We start from the raw sequence: 16626 nt of genomic DNA on the forward strand, positions 1-16626 counted from the left end.
ACCCCTCCTTGGGTTTCCAAGGCAGTATCACTACGGAAGTAGATTGCCCCATCTTCCTTCCTAGGAGTGGCTGGTGGATTTGAACCACCAGCCTTCTGGTTAGCAGTCAAGTGCCATAGCCACTATGCTACCAGAGTAATGACTAGATATCATGGGCTTTCTAATGTCGTGGGATAGGAAGAACACAGCACCACTGAAGAAGTATTTTTCCTAAAAAGATGACCCTACATTGAATTAAGTCTTTGAACATAATCCCAGTTTATGGAAATTTAAGATAAAAGAACAAGTTAAATGATACTTTGACAAAATACACAGTCAAATCCATAATGTGGATCATTATACAGGGCAAATTACCAAGTTTCTCTGTACATCAGTGGCATGGGGGAAGAAAAGAAAGGAAGACTATTAGAGAATAAAACAAAGTAAGAAATAACCACAAAACCCAATATCCAACAATGTTGAGATTCTAGTTCAAAGAAACTAATTATTAGAAAGGTGTTTTTGAAGCAATCTTGGAAATTTGGGCCAGTTTTAGACTATATTGCATGAAGAATTACTGTCAATTTAATTTAGTTAGGTGTGGTATTGTCATGGTCCTGCCAGTTAGAGGTGCACACGAAAGTATTTATGTATGATATTGACATGAGGTCTGGAATTACCTTTTAAACACTCCAGTCCTCAAGAAGCAAGCCAATAACAAAAGGAGAAGGATAAATGAAACAGATCAGAAAAGTATTGATACTTGTTGAAGCAAGGTGATGGGTACTTGGGGTTCATTGTGCTGTTCCTTCACTTTTGGTATGTTTGAAAATGTCCAGAGTATAATAATTTTTAAATTAACGTAATTCTAAGATTATCAGAGATGTAAATGCTCTGGTCTATAATAAATTCCATGGAGAAAGTTCCTCAATTTTTTTTTTTAATTTCAGATACCTTGGCAACAATCTCTAATTTTCATAGTCCCTGACAGCAGCATGCCACATGTGTATATTTTTGATGAAAGAATTTTAATATTTGACATCATCAGATTCCCATTTATAAAAGTCTTATAAGTAAACATGCCCCACTTTTGAATGAAACAGTGTTCAATAAATAAGATCATGTGAAAATTGGTAGCATAATGGCTAAGGCACTTGACTGCTAACCAGAAAGCTGGCGGTTCTCAAACCCCCCAGCCACTCCTCGGAAGGAAGATGAGGCAATCTACTTCCGTAGTGATACTTTCCTCGGAAACCCAAGGAGGGGTCGCTATGAGTCAGGTCCAATTCGACGGCACATAACTACAACAATAACAACATCATAGTTTAGTGTCATTAGCCTACTTCTGTAGTGATACTGCCTCAGAAACCCAAGGAGAGGTTGCTATGAGTCGGGTCCGACTTGACGGCACATAAGAACAACAGCAGCATCCCTTAGGAACTTTGGGGGCATAGCACCTAAGGCATTTGACTGCTAACCAGAAGGTTGGTGGTTCAAACCCACCAACTGCTCCACTGAAGGAAGACTGGCCAATCTACTTTCATAAAGATTTACTGCCTCAGAAAGCCAAAAGGGGTCGCTATGAGTTGGAATCAACTTGATAGCAGTGAGTTTGGTTTGGTTTTCTGGTAGCATCCCTTAGTGGAACTCTGGTGACATACTCAGTAGTTAAAGCTCTTGGCTGCTAACTAAAAGATCAGCAGTTTGACCCAATCAGCCACTCTACAGGAAAAAGATGTGGCCCTGTAAAGATATATGGCCTTGGAAACCCTATGGGGTAGCAGGGTTTTTTTTTGTTTTGTTTTGTTTTTTTGTTTTAGCATCTTTTAAGAATCTGTAAGTAATAATTGTCTGTGTTCTCTGGATTTGGTGCCAGAGCCTAACAACTTGGCATTTTAACCATACTATGGTGACTTCTGCAATATAATGGTGCTGTTTCTCTTTCCAGGTTTAAGTTTATCTATTCATGGGGCTGAAAAGCGTTTGCAAATCCATCAACGGCGAAGTGTGGCAAGCCACCCAGGGTCACGCCGCCTGCCTGTGGTCAGGCATTCCTCACTCCCACCAGGCAGAAGGTCAATAAAAATGGAGGCAAGCTCTTCTGGAATCACTAATGGGAAAAACAAAGTCTTCCACCCAGGTAATAATGCATAGAGAAGTGCAGCAGGGGCCCATTTTAGCAGCATTATATTTTTTATTATCTAACTGTGCTGTAATTTAAGCTTGCTTTTTATGTTTTGTTTTGTTTTTTAAGAGACTTGATTTCCTCCCCCTCTTTACTTCAGTGGTAAATGTCACAAAAACTGGTAGAAAATAGAAAGTGCTTGATGTAGCAGAGAAGGTTAAGGTACAATCCACCAACAATGTCAAAATCTAAATGAAACACAGAGTGAATAAACTTGCTCGTTTCAGAAAAACTTATTATGTAATAAAAGACAATAGGATTTGGCCTGATAATTTGCTCTAAGATAGCCCAGGGAAAAATTCAAGCTAAAAAGTACCCTCTCTGAAGCCTCAGTTGTCTAAGTTGACTTGCCCACAACCTCCTGAGATCAAGCAAGATGACTGGAGTCATTACATTAACTTTTGAGGCTTCTGGCAAGCATCTTTGATCTCTTAAGCATGTTGAGGAATTCTGTATAAAAGCAGATAATTCCAACTAAAGAGTTTAGTTCACTTGTTTGGGTAAGAAGCTCATTTAAATATGCATTCATCCTACAGATATTTATTGCACACCTACGAAATGCCAGGCACTGGTCTGGATGCTAAGAAAACATCAGTGAATAAGGCAACAACATTCTTGCCTTACTTTTATTTGTTGTTATTGTTAGTTGTCATCAAGTTGCTTCTGATTCATGGTGACCTATGCACAGAAGAAAACATTGTCCAGTCCTGTGTCATCCTCACAATCACCAGGATGGTTGAATATATCTTTGTGGCTATCATGTCAGTCTGTCTCATTGAGGATTTCCCATACCCTCACTTGCCCTCTACTTCACCAATATAACGCCTTCCTCTAATAATTGATCCATCTTGATGATGGATCCAAAGCAAGCAAAGAGAACAGTGTTCTGTGATTCATAAAGTTTTCATTGGCTAATTTTCAGATGTAGATCACTAGGCCTTTCTTCCTATCACATTGGATTGCAAGAGAATTCACAAGTCATAAAGTGTAACTCTCACCCAATCATGATTCCTCTGCAGTATCCTGGCAGGTTCCACCCTCAAAGTAGCCAGGCCTCAGTCTTTAACCACATCATACCATCTTCTCTCTTTTTAGGAAACCTGGTTTCCTAACCTCACTGACAAACCTGGCATCATAGGGCATGGATTACTTCAGGTCTTTGGTCCTCCAAATGTACTCATTTTGCTCTCTCTTCCTTCCAGTTCTCAGAAAATGAGGGAAGTCCACTGTTTTTGACCAGGCCCTCCACAGGTACTCTTTTGCCTTGGCCACCTCTCCTCTCTTCAGCCTTCCTAGGGAGAATATATTCCCTTGTTGTTATTTCTCTCTCCTACCCTTACTGTTGGCTCTTTCCCCTCAAGCTTTAAAAGGCTTAACTCAAGATTCTCCCATCCTAATTTTCTTCATTGGGTACTGTATCCCTTTCTCTTTCTTGCTACTCTTTCCTCCTGTGTTCTAAGCCAAACTTCTGAAAAACTAATCCACCTTTGTTTGCTCTGTCCTATTCCTAGCCAAATACAGTTCAGTTTCTAGCTCTTCTACTCTACATTGCCATTCCTGAGGTCCTCAGTGACCTCTTTTATCATAATGTGGTGGGTTCTTCTCCCATTCTTCTGATGCACTAACCTGAGGTAGACTACCCATTTCTTCCCCAACACGATTCTCCTGGCTTCCATAATGGTCTTATTTCCTATCTGTCCTCTTATTTCTCTCATATGTCACGTTCCTGGTTTCTAACCTCTTACCACATCCTCCTTCATCCTGCCTCCTGCCTCAGTGCATCCTTTATACCACATCCAAAATGATTCCTCTCTGCCCTTGATCATGCCATTACAATGCTTTTCTGTTTTTTTCAGGGTAAAGTTCAAACTTCTTAGCATGTAAAAGAATAGATGCACTTAATGATCTCACCATTATTGCTTCTCACCCTTCGTTTCTTTTCCCTTTCTAACTTAAAATACTGTAGTATATCACTTAGGTTCAAATACAGAAGCATAGTGAGTTGTTGTTGTTGTTAGGTGCCATCGAATTGGTTCTGACTCAGAGCGAGCCTCTGTACAACAAAATAAAACCCTGCCCAATCCTGCGTCATCCACATAATCATTGCTATGCTTGAGCCCATTGTTGCAGCCACTATGTCAATCTATCTCATTGGGGGTCTTCCCCTTTTTCACTAACCCTTTACTTCACCAAGCATGATATCCTTCTTCAGGGATTGGTCCCTTCTGATCACATGACCAAAGTACATACAGTTAGTAAGAGGTACTGTTAAGAAATCCATTGCAAGGAATTGGCTTATGTGATTGTGGAGGCTGGGTAGAGGCAGGTTGGAAACCCATAAGGCAGATCCTCAGGAAAGGAAGGCGGAAACTCTGGCAAAAGCTGAAAGTGCTGTTCACAGTGGAATTTCTTTTGCTTCAGGGAAGCCTCAGCTGTGCCTTTAAGGACTTTCAACTCATTGATTTAGGCACACGCAAGTTATCTAGAATAAATTTCATTTAAAGTCAGAAGATAATGAACTTTAGTCACATCTATAAAATTCATTCATAGAAACACCTAGAAATTTATTGTTCAATTAAGTAATTGGGAACTGTAACCTAACCAAACAGACACGTCAAAAAGACTATCACATGAGTCATATGGACTTGTTTTCAGTTCTACAAATACATGAGCTGTTTAATGACTCCCTTCCCTTCTCCATGCTGTTTCTTCTAGGATGCCCTGGTTATGCTCCACTATCTTTTAACATTCTGAAATTAATTGTGTATCTCTCCATTGTAAGGTGCTCAAGGACAGGGATTCTGAATTTCTTTTTACCCCTAGTAAATATTTTTAGGATAAGACTAAACTGAAATTTCATTAGTTACTTCTTGGACTATTACAGTAACTTTCTAATTACTTTACCTGCCTTTCATTAAACAAATATCTACTGAGGGCCTATTAGGTCTCAAATTCTACCTTAAATTCTACTTCCTCTAAGAAGTCTTTCTAGATCCCACTGGTCATCATTGATCTCCCACTTTCCATACTTCCATAGACTTCAGAAGCTTTATCTAAGTCCATCTTTTTTTAGGGTATTACAGGATTTCATTTTACTTGGATTTATAATCAGTTCCCATGGAAGCAGCAGTCAAGAATTAAACAACTTATCATTGGGAAAATTTGCTGCAAAAGACCTCTTAAAAGTCTTTGGAAGTGGGCTTTGAAAGATGGCATCTTACCTGTAGGCCACATGTTAGTTCCCCAGCATCTTACTGCCTGTAAAACTAAGGATAGCAGTTTTAAGCAGGGATTCTGGGGCTCTGAACAGCTCATTAAGTTGGAGAGGGTCAGATTTAGTGGAGAAGGAGAAGAAAGGAGAGAGAGGCAGGGTAAAGAGCCGGGAAGAATGAAAACAAACAAACCTGCCTTGTGGCACACGAGCTGCTTGAGACGGAGCATCAGAGGGCTCCCTGGGCAGTGGAGCAGAAGCACTGCAGGACCAGTGGCCCCTCCAGGGATCTACCTATAGCACTTGCTTCTTTTGGTAACTATGGGACTGGTGTTAAATGGGAGGGAGACATTTCTGAGAAGTGGAATGGAGACCCCTCTAGCTTAGGTTGGCACTGAATTCGAAACAGAGAGGGAAGCACCCCACAAATGGGTGGGCCCTGGGATGAACTTGAGGTATGGGGCAAGGGTCCAGCTCTTCCAGGACAGCTTTTTGGCACAGAGTAGCCTGGAGTAGGGGGTTTTTGTGCCTTCCTGAACCTGGCAGAAAGTGGCAACCCCCTAACCACTGGGGTCTTTGCCAAATTTGAACTGTGGGCCTGTGAGTGACAGTATAATGTAAACATTACCAGCCTACCCAAAGCCCTGGAAACAGCTACTGGAGCCTTGGAGTTTTCTTTCTCTTTTCTTCCTCCTTTCCTTGCCTCTCCCCTGCCTCATGCAATAGAAGAACCATATTAAGCCACCACAACACCTGCCTGCTCTGATCCTAAACCCCTTCATGATGAACAGAGACCTGAATCCACATTCCGTACAGTGATTCCATCATCACAAAGAAAACTGCAGAGCAACCCAGCACACATGAATTAATAACCAAAAAACTAAAATACACCAGCTCCACCTTTGCAAAAATATTGAATCATAAAATCAAGACAAAACAAATTAATACATAATAACAGTTAAAGACAACAACTTCAAAATGTCTAGGAAACAACAGGCAACCTCAAACAAACAAACAAAAACAGGGTGAGACAATGGAAATAAAATCCCAAACAAAAGTCTCATTAAACATGGAGGAAGTGGAGGCAATAGAATTATCTGAGATGGAATTTAGAAGATATGTTTATAGAATTCTACAAAAGCTTAAGGAAACCCCAAACAGAACCAAGTAGAACACAGACAGTCCCCTGGAAGAACTCAGGCAAAACATTCAAGAACAAAATAACAAGATTAACACACAAAGCATTCCCCTTATGAACAGGAACCAGACAGGGATGCCCTCTATCACCACTCCTATTTAACATTGTATTGGAAGTCCTAGCCAGGGCAGTAAGGCAAGAAAGAGAAATAAAAGGCATCCAAATTGGCAAAGAGGAAGTAAAGCTATCTCTATTTGTGGATGACATGATCCTATACATAGAAAACCCAAGAGACTCAACAAAAAAAAAAAAAACTACTAGAACTAATTGAGGGGTTCAGCAAAGTGACAGGATACAAGGTCAGCATACATAAATCACTTGGATTCCTCTATACCAACAAAGAGATCTCTGAAAAAGAAATGGGGGAAACAATACCATGTATAATAGCTACTATGATAGTTGGAGCTGTGTGTCAACTTGGCTGGACCACAATTCTGTGTGGTTTTAGCAATTGTGATGTGGGTTGTTCCAGTGATGGGATCAGATGTATATGTTTTGAGCAGATAATCCATTGAAAGGGAGTTTCTCTAGGGGTGTGGCCTGCTTCTAGTATATTTATGGACATTCTGGGGAAAGAGACACTCTTCTGTGGATCAGGAGTCTGCCTACAACTGTCCGTGAGTGAATGATGCACCATTCAGCCTGGAGATCTTGGATTCATCATTCATTGGAGTCAACAAGCCAGTATACTGCCTGCCAACCTTCAGCTGCTCAGCCCCCGCAGCTGCATGAGTCGGGAAGAGCCTCCAGCTTGACATTTGATCCAAGAACTTGGGACTTGCCAGCTTCTATAAGTGTGTGAGCCATTTTCCTAAGATAAATTGTCTTTATATATATATATAAGCTTTACTGGTTTTGTTTCTCTAGAGAACCCAGTCTAACACAGGTACTAAAAAGGTAAAATATCTAGTAATAAATCTTACCAGAGACACAAAAGACCTATACAAGGGAAACTATAAAACATACTACAGGAGACAGCAAGGGATCTACATAAATGGAAGAACCTGCCTTGTTCATGGATAGGAGGACTGAATATTGTGAAAATGTCAGTAATACTCAAAGCAGTCTACACATTTAATGCAATCCTGATCCAGATACCAACAAATTTTTTTAAGGAAATGGAAAAACCAACTACTAACTTCATATGGAAAGGAAAGAGACTTTGGATAAGCAGAGCACTACGGAAGAAAAAGAACAAAGTGGGAGGTCTCACACTTCCAGATCTTAAAACCTACTATACAACCACAGTAGGCAAAACAGCATGGTATTGGTACAATGATAGATAGACCCAGAAATAGACCCATCCATCTATGGACAGCTGATCTTTGACAAAGGTCCAAAACCCATTAAATGGGGAAGAGACAGCCTCTTTAATGAATGGTGCTGGCAAAATTGGATATCCACTTGCAGAGAAATGAAACAAGACCCATACTTCACCCCATACACAAGAACAAACTCAAGATGGATCAAAGACTTAAATGTAAAACCCAAAACTATAAAATTCATCAAAGATAAAATAGGGGCATATCTAGGGGCCCTAATTTACAGCATAAATAGACTATGAAACATAACCCAGAATGCACAGGAGGAAGAATATAATCTAGATAACTGGGACCTTTTAAAAATTAAATTCTTAGTGTGTATTAAAAGACTTTGTCAGAAAGGTGAAAAGAAAACCTACAGATTGGGAGAAAATACTTGCCTATGACATACCTGACAAAGGACTTATCTCCAAAATCAATGTTGATGTTTTTGTTATTGTTAGGTGCCGTCAAATCATCTTTAACTCATAGTGACCCTATGCACAGCAGAATGAAATACCACCCAGTCCCGTGCCAGCTCGTGATCCCTGCTATACTTGAGCCCATCACCACGGCCACTGTGTCAATCCATTGTGTTCAGGGCCTTCCCCTCTTTCATCGACCCTCCACCTTACCAAGCATGACACCCCTTTCCAGAGAAGGGTCCCTTCTGATAACATGACCAAAGTAGATGAGACGAAGTGTGGTCATTTTCCCTTCCAAGAAGCTTTCTGGCTGCAGTTCCTCAAGGACAGATTGTTAGTTCTTTTACCAGTCCATGGTACTATCAGCATTCTTCACCAGCACCACAACTCAAAAGCATCAATTCTTCTTTGGTCTTCCTTATTCGTTCTCCAGCTCTCACATGTGTATGAGGTGATTGAAAATATCATATCAGGCACACCCTAGTCCTCAAGGAGACATCTTTGCTCCTCAGCACTTGAAAGAGGTCTTTTGCAGCTGACTTAACCAGTGCTATACATTGTCTGATGTCCTGATGGCTGCTTCCACTGGCGTTGATTGTAGAACCAAGTAATATGAAGTCTTTGACAACTTCAATCTTTTCTCAATTTATTGTGATGCTGCTTATAGGTCCAGTTGTGAGGATTTTTGTTTCCTTTATATTGAGGTGCAATCCATACTGCAGACTGTATTCTTCAATCCTCATCAGTACTTCAAGTCATCCTCACTTTCAGCAAGCAAAGTTGTGTCATCATTGTATCGCAGGCTGTTAATGATTCGCCCTCCAATCTTGATGCCACATTCTTCTTCATATAGTACATCTTCTCAGATTATTTGCTCAACATATAGATTGAATAAGTATGGTGAAAGGATACAACCCTGATGCACTCCCTTCTTGATTTTAAGCCATGCAGTGTCCCCTTGTTCTGTTCGAATGACAGCCTCCTGGTCTATGTACGAGTTCCTCATGAGCACAATTAAGTGTTCTGGAATTCCCGTTCTTCTCAACATCATCCAAAATTTGTTATGATCCACACAATTGAATGCTTTTGCATAGTCAATAAAACACAGGTAAACATCTTTCTGGTATTCTCTGCTTTGAGCCAAGATCCATCTGATACCAGCTATGATATCCCTTGTTCCATGTCCTCTTTTGAATCAGGCTTGCACATCTGGAAGTTCTCTGTCAATATACTGCTGCAACCATTTTTGAATTATCTTCAGTAAGATTTTACTTGCATGCAATATTAATGGTATTGTTCGATAATTTTCAGTCTGTGGGATCACCTTTTTTTGGAATGGGCACAAATATGGATCTCTTCCAGTCAGTTGGCCAGGTAGCTGTCTTCCAAATCTCTTGGCATAACCAAGTGAGTGCCTCCAGTAGAGCATCCGTTTGTTGAAACATCTCAATGGGTATTCCGTCAATGCCTGGAGCCTTGTTCTTTGGCAGTTCTTTCAGTGAAGCTTCAATTTATTCCTTCAATGTCATGGGTTCTTGATCATATGCCACCTCCTGAAATGGATGAACATTGACCAGTTTTTTTTTTTTTTTTTTTGTTACAGTGACTCTGTGTATGCCCTCCATCTTCCTTTGATGCTTCCTGCATCATTCAATATTTTGCCCATAGAATATTTCAGTACTGCAACTTGAGGCTTAAATTTTTTCCTCAGTTCTTTCAGCTTGAGAAATGCAGAGTGTGTTCTTCCCCTTTGGTTTTCTAACTCCAGGTCTTTGCACATTTCATTATAGTAATTGGTTTTGTCCACTCAAGCTGCTCTTTGAAATCTATTCAGCTCTTTTATCTTGTCATTTCTTCCATTTGTTTTGGCTAATTTCTGCTCAAGGGCAAGTTTCAGAGTCACTTCTGTCATCCATTTTGGCCTTTTCTTTTTTTCTTGTCTTTTTAATGATCTCTTGCTTTCTTCATGGATGATGTTCTTAATATCCTCCCACAGTTCTTCTAGTTTGTAGTCATTGGTATTTAATGCATCAAATCTGTTCTTTAGATGATCTCTAAATTCAGGAGGGATAAATTCAAGATCATATTTTGGCTGTTGTGGACTTGTTTTAATTGTCTTCAAGTGGAACTTGCATATGAGTAGTTGATGGTCTGTTCCACAATCACCTCCTGGCCTGGTTTTGCCTGAAGTTATTGAGCTTTTCCATTGCCTCTTGCCACAGATGTAGTCAATCTGATTCCTGTGTATTCCATCTGGTGAAGTCCATATGCAGAGCCACCGTTTGTGTTGTTGAAAAAAGGTGTTTGCAACGAACAAGTCGTTGGTCTTGCAAAATTCTACCATGCAAGTTCCAGCATTATTTCTGTCACCAACACCAAATTTTCCAACTACTGGTGGTTCTTCTTTATTTCCAACTTTTGCATTCCAGTCACCAGTGATAATTAACACATCCTGATTGCATGTTTGGCTTATTTCAGACTGTAGAAGTTGATAAAAATCTTCAATTTCCTCATCTTTTGCTTTGATAGTTGGTGTATAAATTTGAATAATAGTCGTATTAACTGGTCTTCCTTGAAGACATATGAATATTATCCTATCACCAACAGCATTGTACTGTAGGAGAGATCTTGAAACATCCTTTGTGATGATGAATGCCACGTCATTCCTCTTCAAATCATCATTCCTGGCCTAGTAGATCATATGGTTGTCTGATTGATAATGTCCAAAACCAGTCCACTTCAGCTCACTAATGCCTAGGATATCAATCTTTACATGTTCCATATCATTTTGGACAACTTCCAATTTTCCTAGATTCATACTTCATACATTCTATGTTCCAACTATTAATGGATGTTTGTAGCTTTTTCTCCTCAATTTGAGTCATGTGATGCCAGTATATGGAGGTCTTGAAAGGTTTACTTTATCCATATCAGTAGGGTTGGTTCTACTCTGATGATGGCGCTCTTTCCTAGTCATGTTTTGAAAGGCTTCTGACCTAAGTGGCTCATCCTCCTACACATATCAGACTGTGCTTCCAGGCTGTTTGTATAGTTTCCTAGTAATGTAACAGACAGTGTTTCTCTGTTATTCATAAGGTTTTCCCTGGCCAATTCTTTGAGAAGTGGATGGCCTCTTCCTTCTTCCTAGCATGTCTCAGTCTGCAAGCTGTGCTGAAACCTTTGCACCATGGGCAACCCCACTGGCATTTGAAACACCGGTGGCACGGCCTCAATCCTCACAGTATGACAAACCGACAGACAAGTTTGTCTCTCTTAGCTGTTTGATCCCTCCACCCTCCCCTTACCTGGATCCCTGTTGCTTGCTCATTCTGTCTTGGATACCCTCATTTTCCTTTCTTTTCCCCTCTGCTTTTCCTGCCACTTGGGGGTTGGGGCCCAAGTCCCTCCCCTTACCTGGATCCCTCTGCTTCTTGCTCGCTCTGTCCTGGACACCCTGGCTTTCCTTTTCTTTCCAAAACCTATAGAAAACTTCAACACCTCAACACCAAAAATACCAACAATCCAATTCAAAAATGGGCAAGGTACAGGAACAGACACTTCACTAAAGATGATATGCTGGCAGCCAACAAACACATGAGGAATTGTTATGAGTTTTAGTCATTAGAGAGATGCAAATGAAAACAATGATGAGATATCATCTCACTCCAGCAGTAATAGCAAAATTCAACAGGACAGAAAATAACAAATACTGATAAGGTTGCAGAGAGATTGGAACTGTCATACACTGCTGGTGGGACTGTAAAATGGAACAACCATTGTGACAAATGGTATGGTGGTTCCTTAAAAAACTGAAAATAGAAATACCATTTGAACCAGCAATTCCATTACTAGGAGTAAATCCTAAAGAGGTGAGAGACAGGACACGAACAAACATATACACACCCATGTTCTGCAGCACAATTCACTATAGCAAAGAGACACAGAAACAACCTAGATGCCCATCAACAAGTGAATGGATAACCAGACTATGGTACATTAACACAATGGAATATTATACTACATTAAAGAACAATGAAGGATACTCTAATCATCTCACAACATGGATGAACCTGGAGGACATTATGCTGAGTGATATAAGTCAATCGCAGAAGGACAAATCTTGTATGAGCCTGTTACTGTAAAAAGACAAGGAAGGGTTTGCTTAAGGAAGGGAGCTCACTTTGTAGGTTACCGGGGAGGGGAGGGAAGGAGAGGGGTTAATTTTGGGCTAGTTGGGGGCCACATGCTGAGGTGGTAAGGGGAAGGAAGATATGGAAAGTGTCTGTGACCACCATGATAACATTGGGGAAAGGGAGGACACTAAATTGTGCACATAAGATATGTACGACAGAGCCTAATACCAGTATACCCACAATACTGCATTACCGTTAACACTAACCATCAGGCTACAGATAAACACATAAAAAACTGAGAAGACCAGTTGGGGATTAGTGAGCAGGATTATACTCTTGACCAAAGATAGATTCAGCTGAGGCTAATCTTGCACAGATACCAGTGATACAAAATACCTGCAGAAACAACAGCAGTCAGACATAGAACGATCCCTCACAGGCAGCCAGACACTGTGGGAGAGAGATCCAATGGATCTAGTGACTCAAGAACATAGTATTGGGGGACACCAGACTCAATTTACACAACAAAATATATAAAAATCTTGTTCCACAACCTACATTGGTGAGTAGTGACTGGGGTCTTAAAAGCTTTTGAGTGGCCACTAAGATGCAGCTAACAGTCTCCTATCATTGGAAGCAAAGAAGAATGCAAAATAACAAGAGCATTTGGAAACAGTCAGTCCTAGGACATGATGGACCTCGAAACCAGAAGAATTAGATGGTGCCTGGCTACCAATGCCAACCACTCAGGAAGAGATCAAAACTAGAGATCCTGGGTAGAATGGGAGGAAGGACATGGAACAAAATCCCCAGACACCATAATGACTAGAATTACTGATCAGATGGCATCTGGTGGGAACCCTGAGATTATGGCCCTAGTATACACTTCCAGCCTGAGATAAAACTTACTCCCAAGGGCTGGCTTTTATCCCAATAGTAAATAAAACGTACACTCAGACCACTCAACCCAGGGTGATGCACCCACATACTCTACAGAGATACATCCCTTGGAGAGTTGGCCATAGGGCACCAGAGGGGCAATATCCACACAGAGGAAAAGCAGGACACATAGGAGTACATAACTATGAGGGACACAGGGGCAGGCGGGGGGATGTTACTGGGAAGGGAGAGCAGGAGAGTGGGTTAGAATTGGGGATGGTAATTGGGGAGTAAATCCAAATATACACAAAATGTTGAATGTAAAACAAATTTTGCACTGTAAATTTGCACCTAAAGCACAATTTAAAAAAAAAAAAAGAAAAGAAAAAAGTGTTAAGGATATCTTTGAATCCTTTTACCCTTTTTAGGATAGAAGGGGGCCATATACAAGCAAGTCCCTCAAGGTTAAAAAGCAAAGATGTCATTTTGAAAACTAAAGTGTGCGTGATCCAAGACATGGAATATTCAGTCACCTCATATGTATATGAAAGTTAGACAGTGAATAAGGAAGACCGAAGAAGAATTGATGCCTTTGAATTATGGTGCTGGCAAAGAATATTGAATATACCATGGACTGCCGGAGGAACGAGCAAACTTGTGTTGGGAGAAGTATAACCAGAATGTTCATTAGAAGTGACAACAGCGAGACTCTGTCTCACATACTTTGGACATGTTATCAGGAGGGGCCAGTCCCCGGAGGAGGACATCATGGTTGGTAAAGTAGAGGGTCAGTGAAAAAGGAGACTCTGAAGGAGATGGACTGACACACTGGCTGCAACAATGGGCTCAAACATGGAAATGGTTGTGAGGATGGCACGGGACCAGACAATGTTTCATTCTGTTGTCCACAGGGTTGCTATGAGTCACAACCAACTTGACAGCACCAAACAGCAATAATGACAGCATAGTTCTCCTTGAGGGCAGGATGTGCACTCACTTCATCTTTGTATCCTCCATCAGGCCTAACCCCATGTATTGTACAAAGTAGGTTCTTCCAAAATGTTATTTGTTGTTTGTCAAAATCTGTTCTGCTTATTGGGTATAGGCTTGTGTTCTTAAGTTATACAGAGTAAATCTAATTCTTCCTTCATATGATGATCCTTCAGTTGTCAAAAACTCATCCTGAGAAGTTTTCTAACTGAAACATTTACGAGTTTCTTCAATACTTTCTTGAATTATAAGGTTTTCAGATTCTTTCCTAACCTATTCACTGTTCTCCTAGAAACAGTCTTATTTCATTTTTGCATCTCTGAAAATATAGTGCCTGGAATTGAATAGAATATTCTGTTTATGTCTGATCAGAACAGAGTCAGTCTGTTCTTTTCTTTAATTGACGTCCTGTACTGATATTTATGTAATAAAAAATTAAAGAAATGTTATAAAAATATACTTCCTAATGGTAAAATATCAGTGGGATAATTAGGATATATCAAAACAAAGCATTTCCCTTACCTTAAAAACAAATCACTACATTTATATATCCGTAAGTTTATCATAGGTTCATGGTCCTTACATGCATTGACTTTGTTGAAAACATAAACAAAGCCAATCTTGTTAGCACAGAATTATAATTAATAAAAATGTATATTAAGTACCACCAGAGCTCCTTTTTAGTGGAAAAGGGGACCACATACAAGCAAATTGCTCAAGGTGTCAAATGAGACAGACAATCAGTGCCAGAATCAAGGATCCACAGTGAATGACGATAAGCAACAAGTGGTGCACAGAAATGATGGCTCCAGGTGACACAGAAAACAAGGGGAATGTATAAAGCAAGGAGGTCTTCATGATGCTGACTTTTGGATTATGATGTTGTTGTTGTCATGTGCCGTGGAGTTGGACCCGACTCATAGCGAGCCCTCCTTGGGTTTCCAAGGCAATATCACTATGGAAGTAGATTGTCCAACCTTCCTTCTGAGGAGTGGCTGATGGTTTTGAACTGCCAGCCTTCTGGTTAGCAGTCAAGTGCCTGAGCCACCATGCTACCAGAGTTCCTTGGGTTATGATAGTGGTACCAATTCACTCTTCTCAACTTTCCAATTGTGGTCACAATAAAAGGCTATAATGAGTTACAAAGTTATGACAGCATTGGAAATTGCAAGTATTTATCAACAAATCAACAGACTCGGAAAGGAATATCTGCTAGACAAAGCCCAGATGAGGCCTGGTGGTTAAAATAACAGTGACAAGTAAATGCTTCACTGTGTGAAACTGAACAGCAAAGAAAAAAAAAGTATATTAAGTAAATTATAATTAAAAACTCTTTTTGTAAAAAAAAATATGTAAAACTCATTGTCCTAGCAACCTAGCATGAGATTTCAGTTTCATCCTCTTTTATTTTTAGTGTACTTACACTAATGCATCATAGATGGCTGTTGGGAGATTATAGAATAGCTCTCAAGCCGAGTTTCTTATTTGTAATGAGCCATAGATCTTAGAAGCAGCACAGACAATTTTGATCGTACTGAGGTCTATTAAGTCATCCATCTACTTTTTACAAAGTTAATAATGCTAGTTCCCAAAGTGCTCTCTAAAAGCCCACTCAGACTGGTTGTCAAGCACAAAAAGAATGAGCCAGGATCTTGGAGCTCTCCTGTGCCACCAGCCCTGAACAATTTCAGTTCATTTATCCTCTTTTATTTCATAGACATTTCTGAGTGCCTGTTATGTACTAAAAATTATTTATTTGGAAGATACCCTATTTGGTGTCGGAATAGTGCAGAACTTTATTAAACATGGATGTTAGGGGAATCACAGTCATGTCCAAAAGAGACAATCAGTCAGTTTCTTTGATTGTAAGCAACAGAAACGGATTACTTAATCCAAGCGAAGAAGGAGTTAAAATGTGAAGGCTGTGAATGGGAAACCAGCTTTCATAAAGGGATAAAAACCAAGAAAAGAACTACTTAACTATCTGGAATTAATGAACTTTTACCTTTATTCCTATATTTTCATCATTTGGCTCAAATTTCAAAGATCTGGAACAGACAGTGCGATTGGCCATGTCTCTTTCCCTTGATTAAGTGGAGGGTGATGAGACAAAGGATGAGACAGTAGGAGACCTCTCCCTTCAGCCTGTATAATTGGAGGGCAGAGTCCCTGGGTTTATACTCTCACCAGGGCTGCACACTGTGGAAGAGAGGCATTTCCCCAGAAAGAAATCATGATGTTGTTGTTGTTGTCATGTGCCGTTGAGTCAGACCTGACTCATAGCAACCCCTCCTTGGGTTTCCGAGGCAATATCACTACAGAAGT

The 16626-nt window shown here is 40.2% G+C and overlaps 1 protein-coding gene across 1 annotated transcript in view; it reads left to right on the plus strand.

Annotated features, from left to right (window-relative positions):
- ANO4 (anoctamin 4) overlaps positions 1 to 16626 on the plus strand; it is a 737041-nt gene that overhangs the window by 431393 nt on the left and 289022 nt on the right. Inside the window, exon 6 of the mRNA XM_042781823.1 lies at positions 1928 to 2119. Coding sequence (XP_042637757.1) covers positions 1928 to 2119 — 192 coding nt within the window. The remainder of the gene's footprint in view (positions 1 to 1927; positions 2120 to 16626) is intronic.

This window comes from Orycteropus afer, unplaced genomic scaffold (genome assembly GCF_000298275.1).
Source record: "Orycteropus afer afer isolate SDZICR_OR568_19922 unplaced genomic scaffold, OryAfe1.0 scaffold00177, whole genome shotgun sequence".
Lineage (NCBI taxonomy): Eukaryota > Metazoa > Chordata > Mammalia > Tubulidentata > Orycteropodidae > Orycteropus > Orycteropus afer.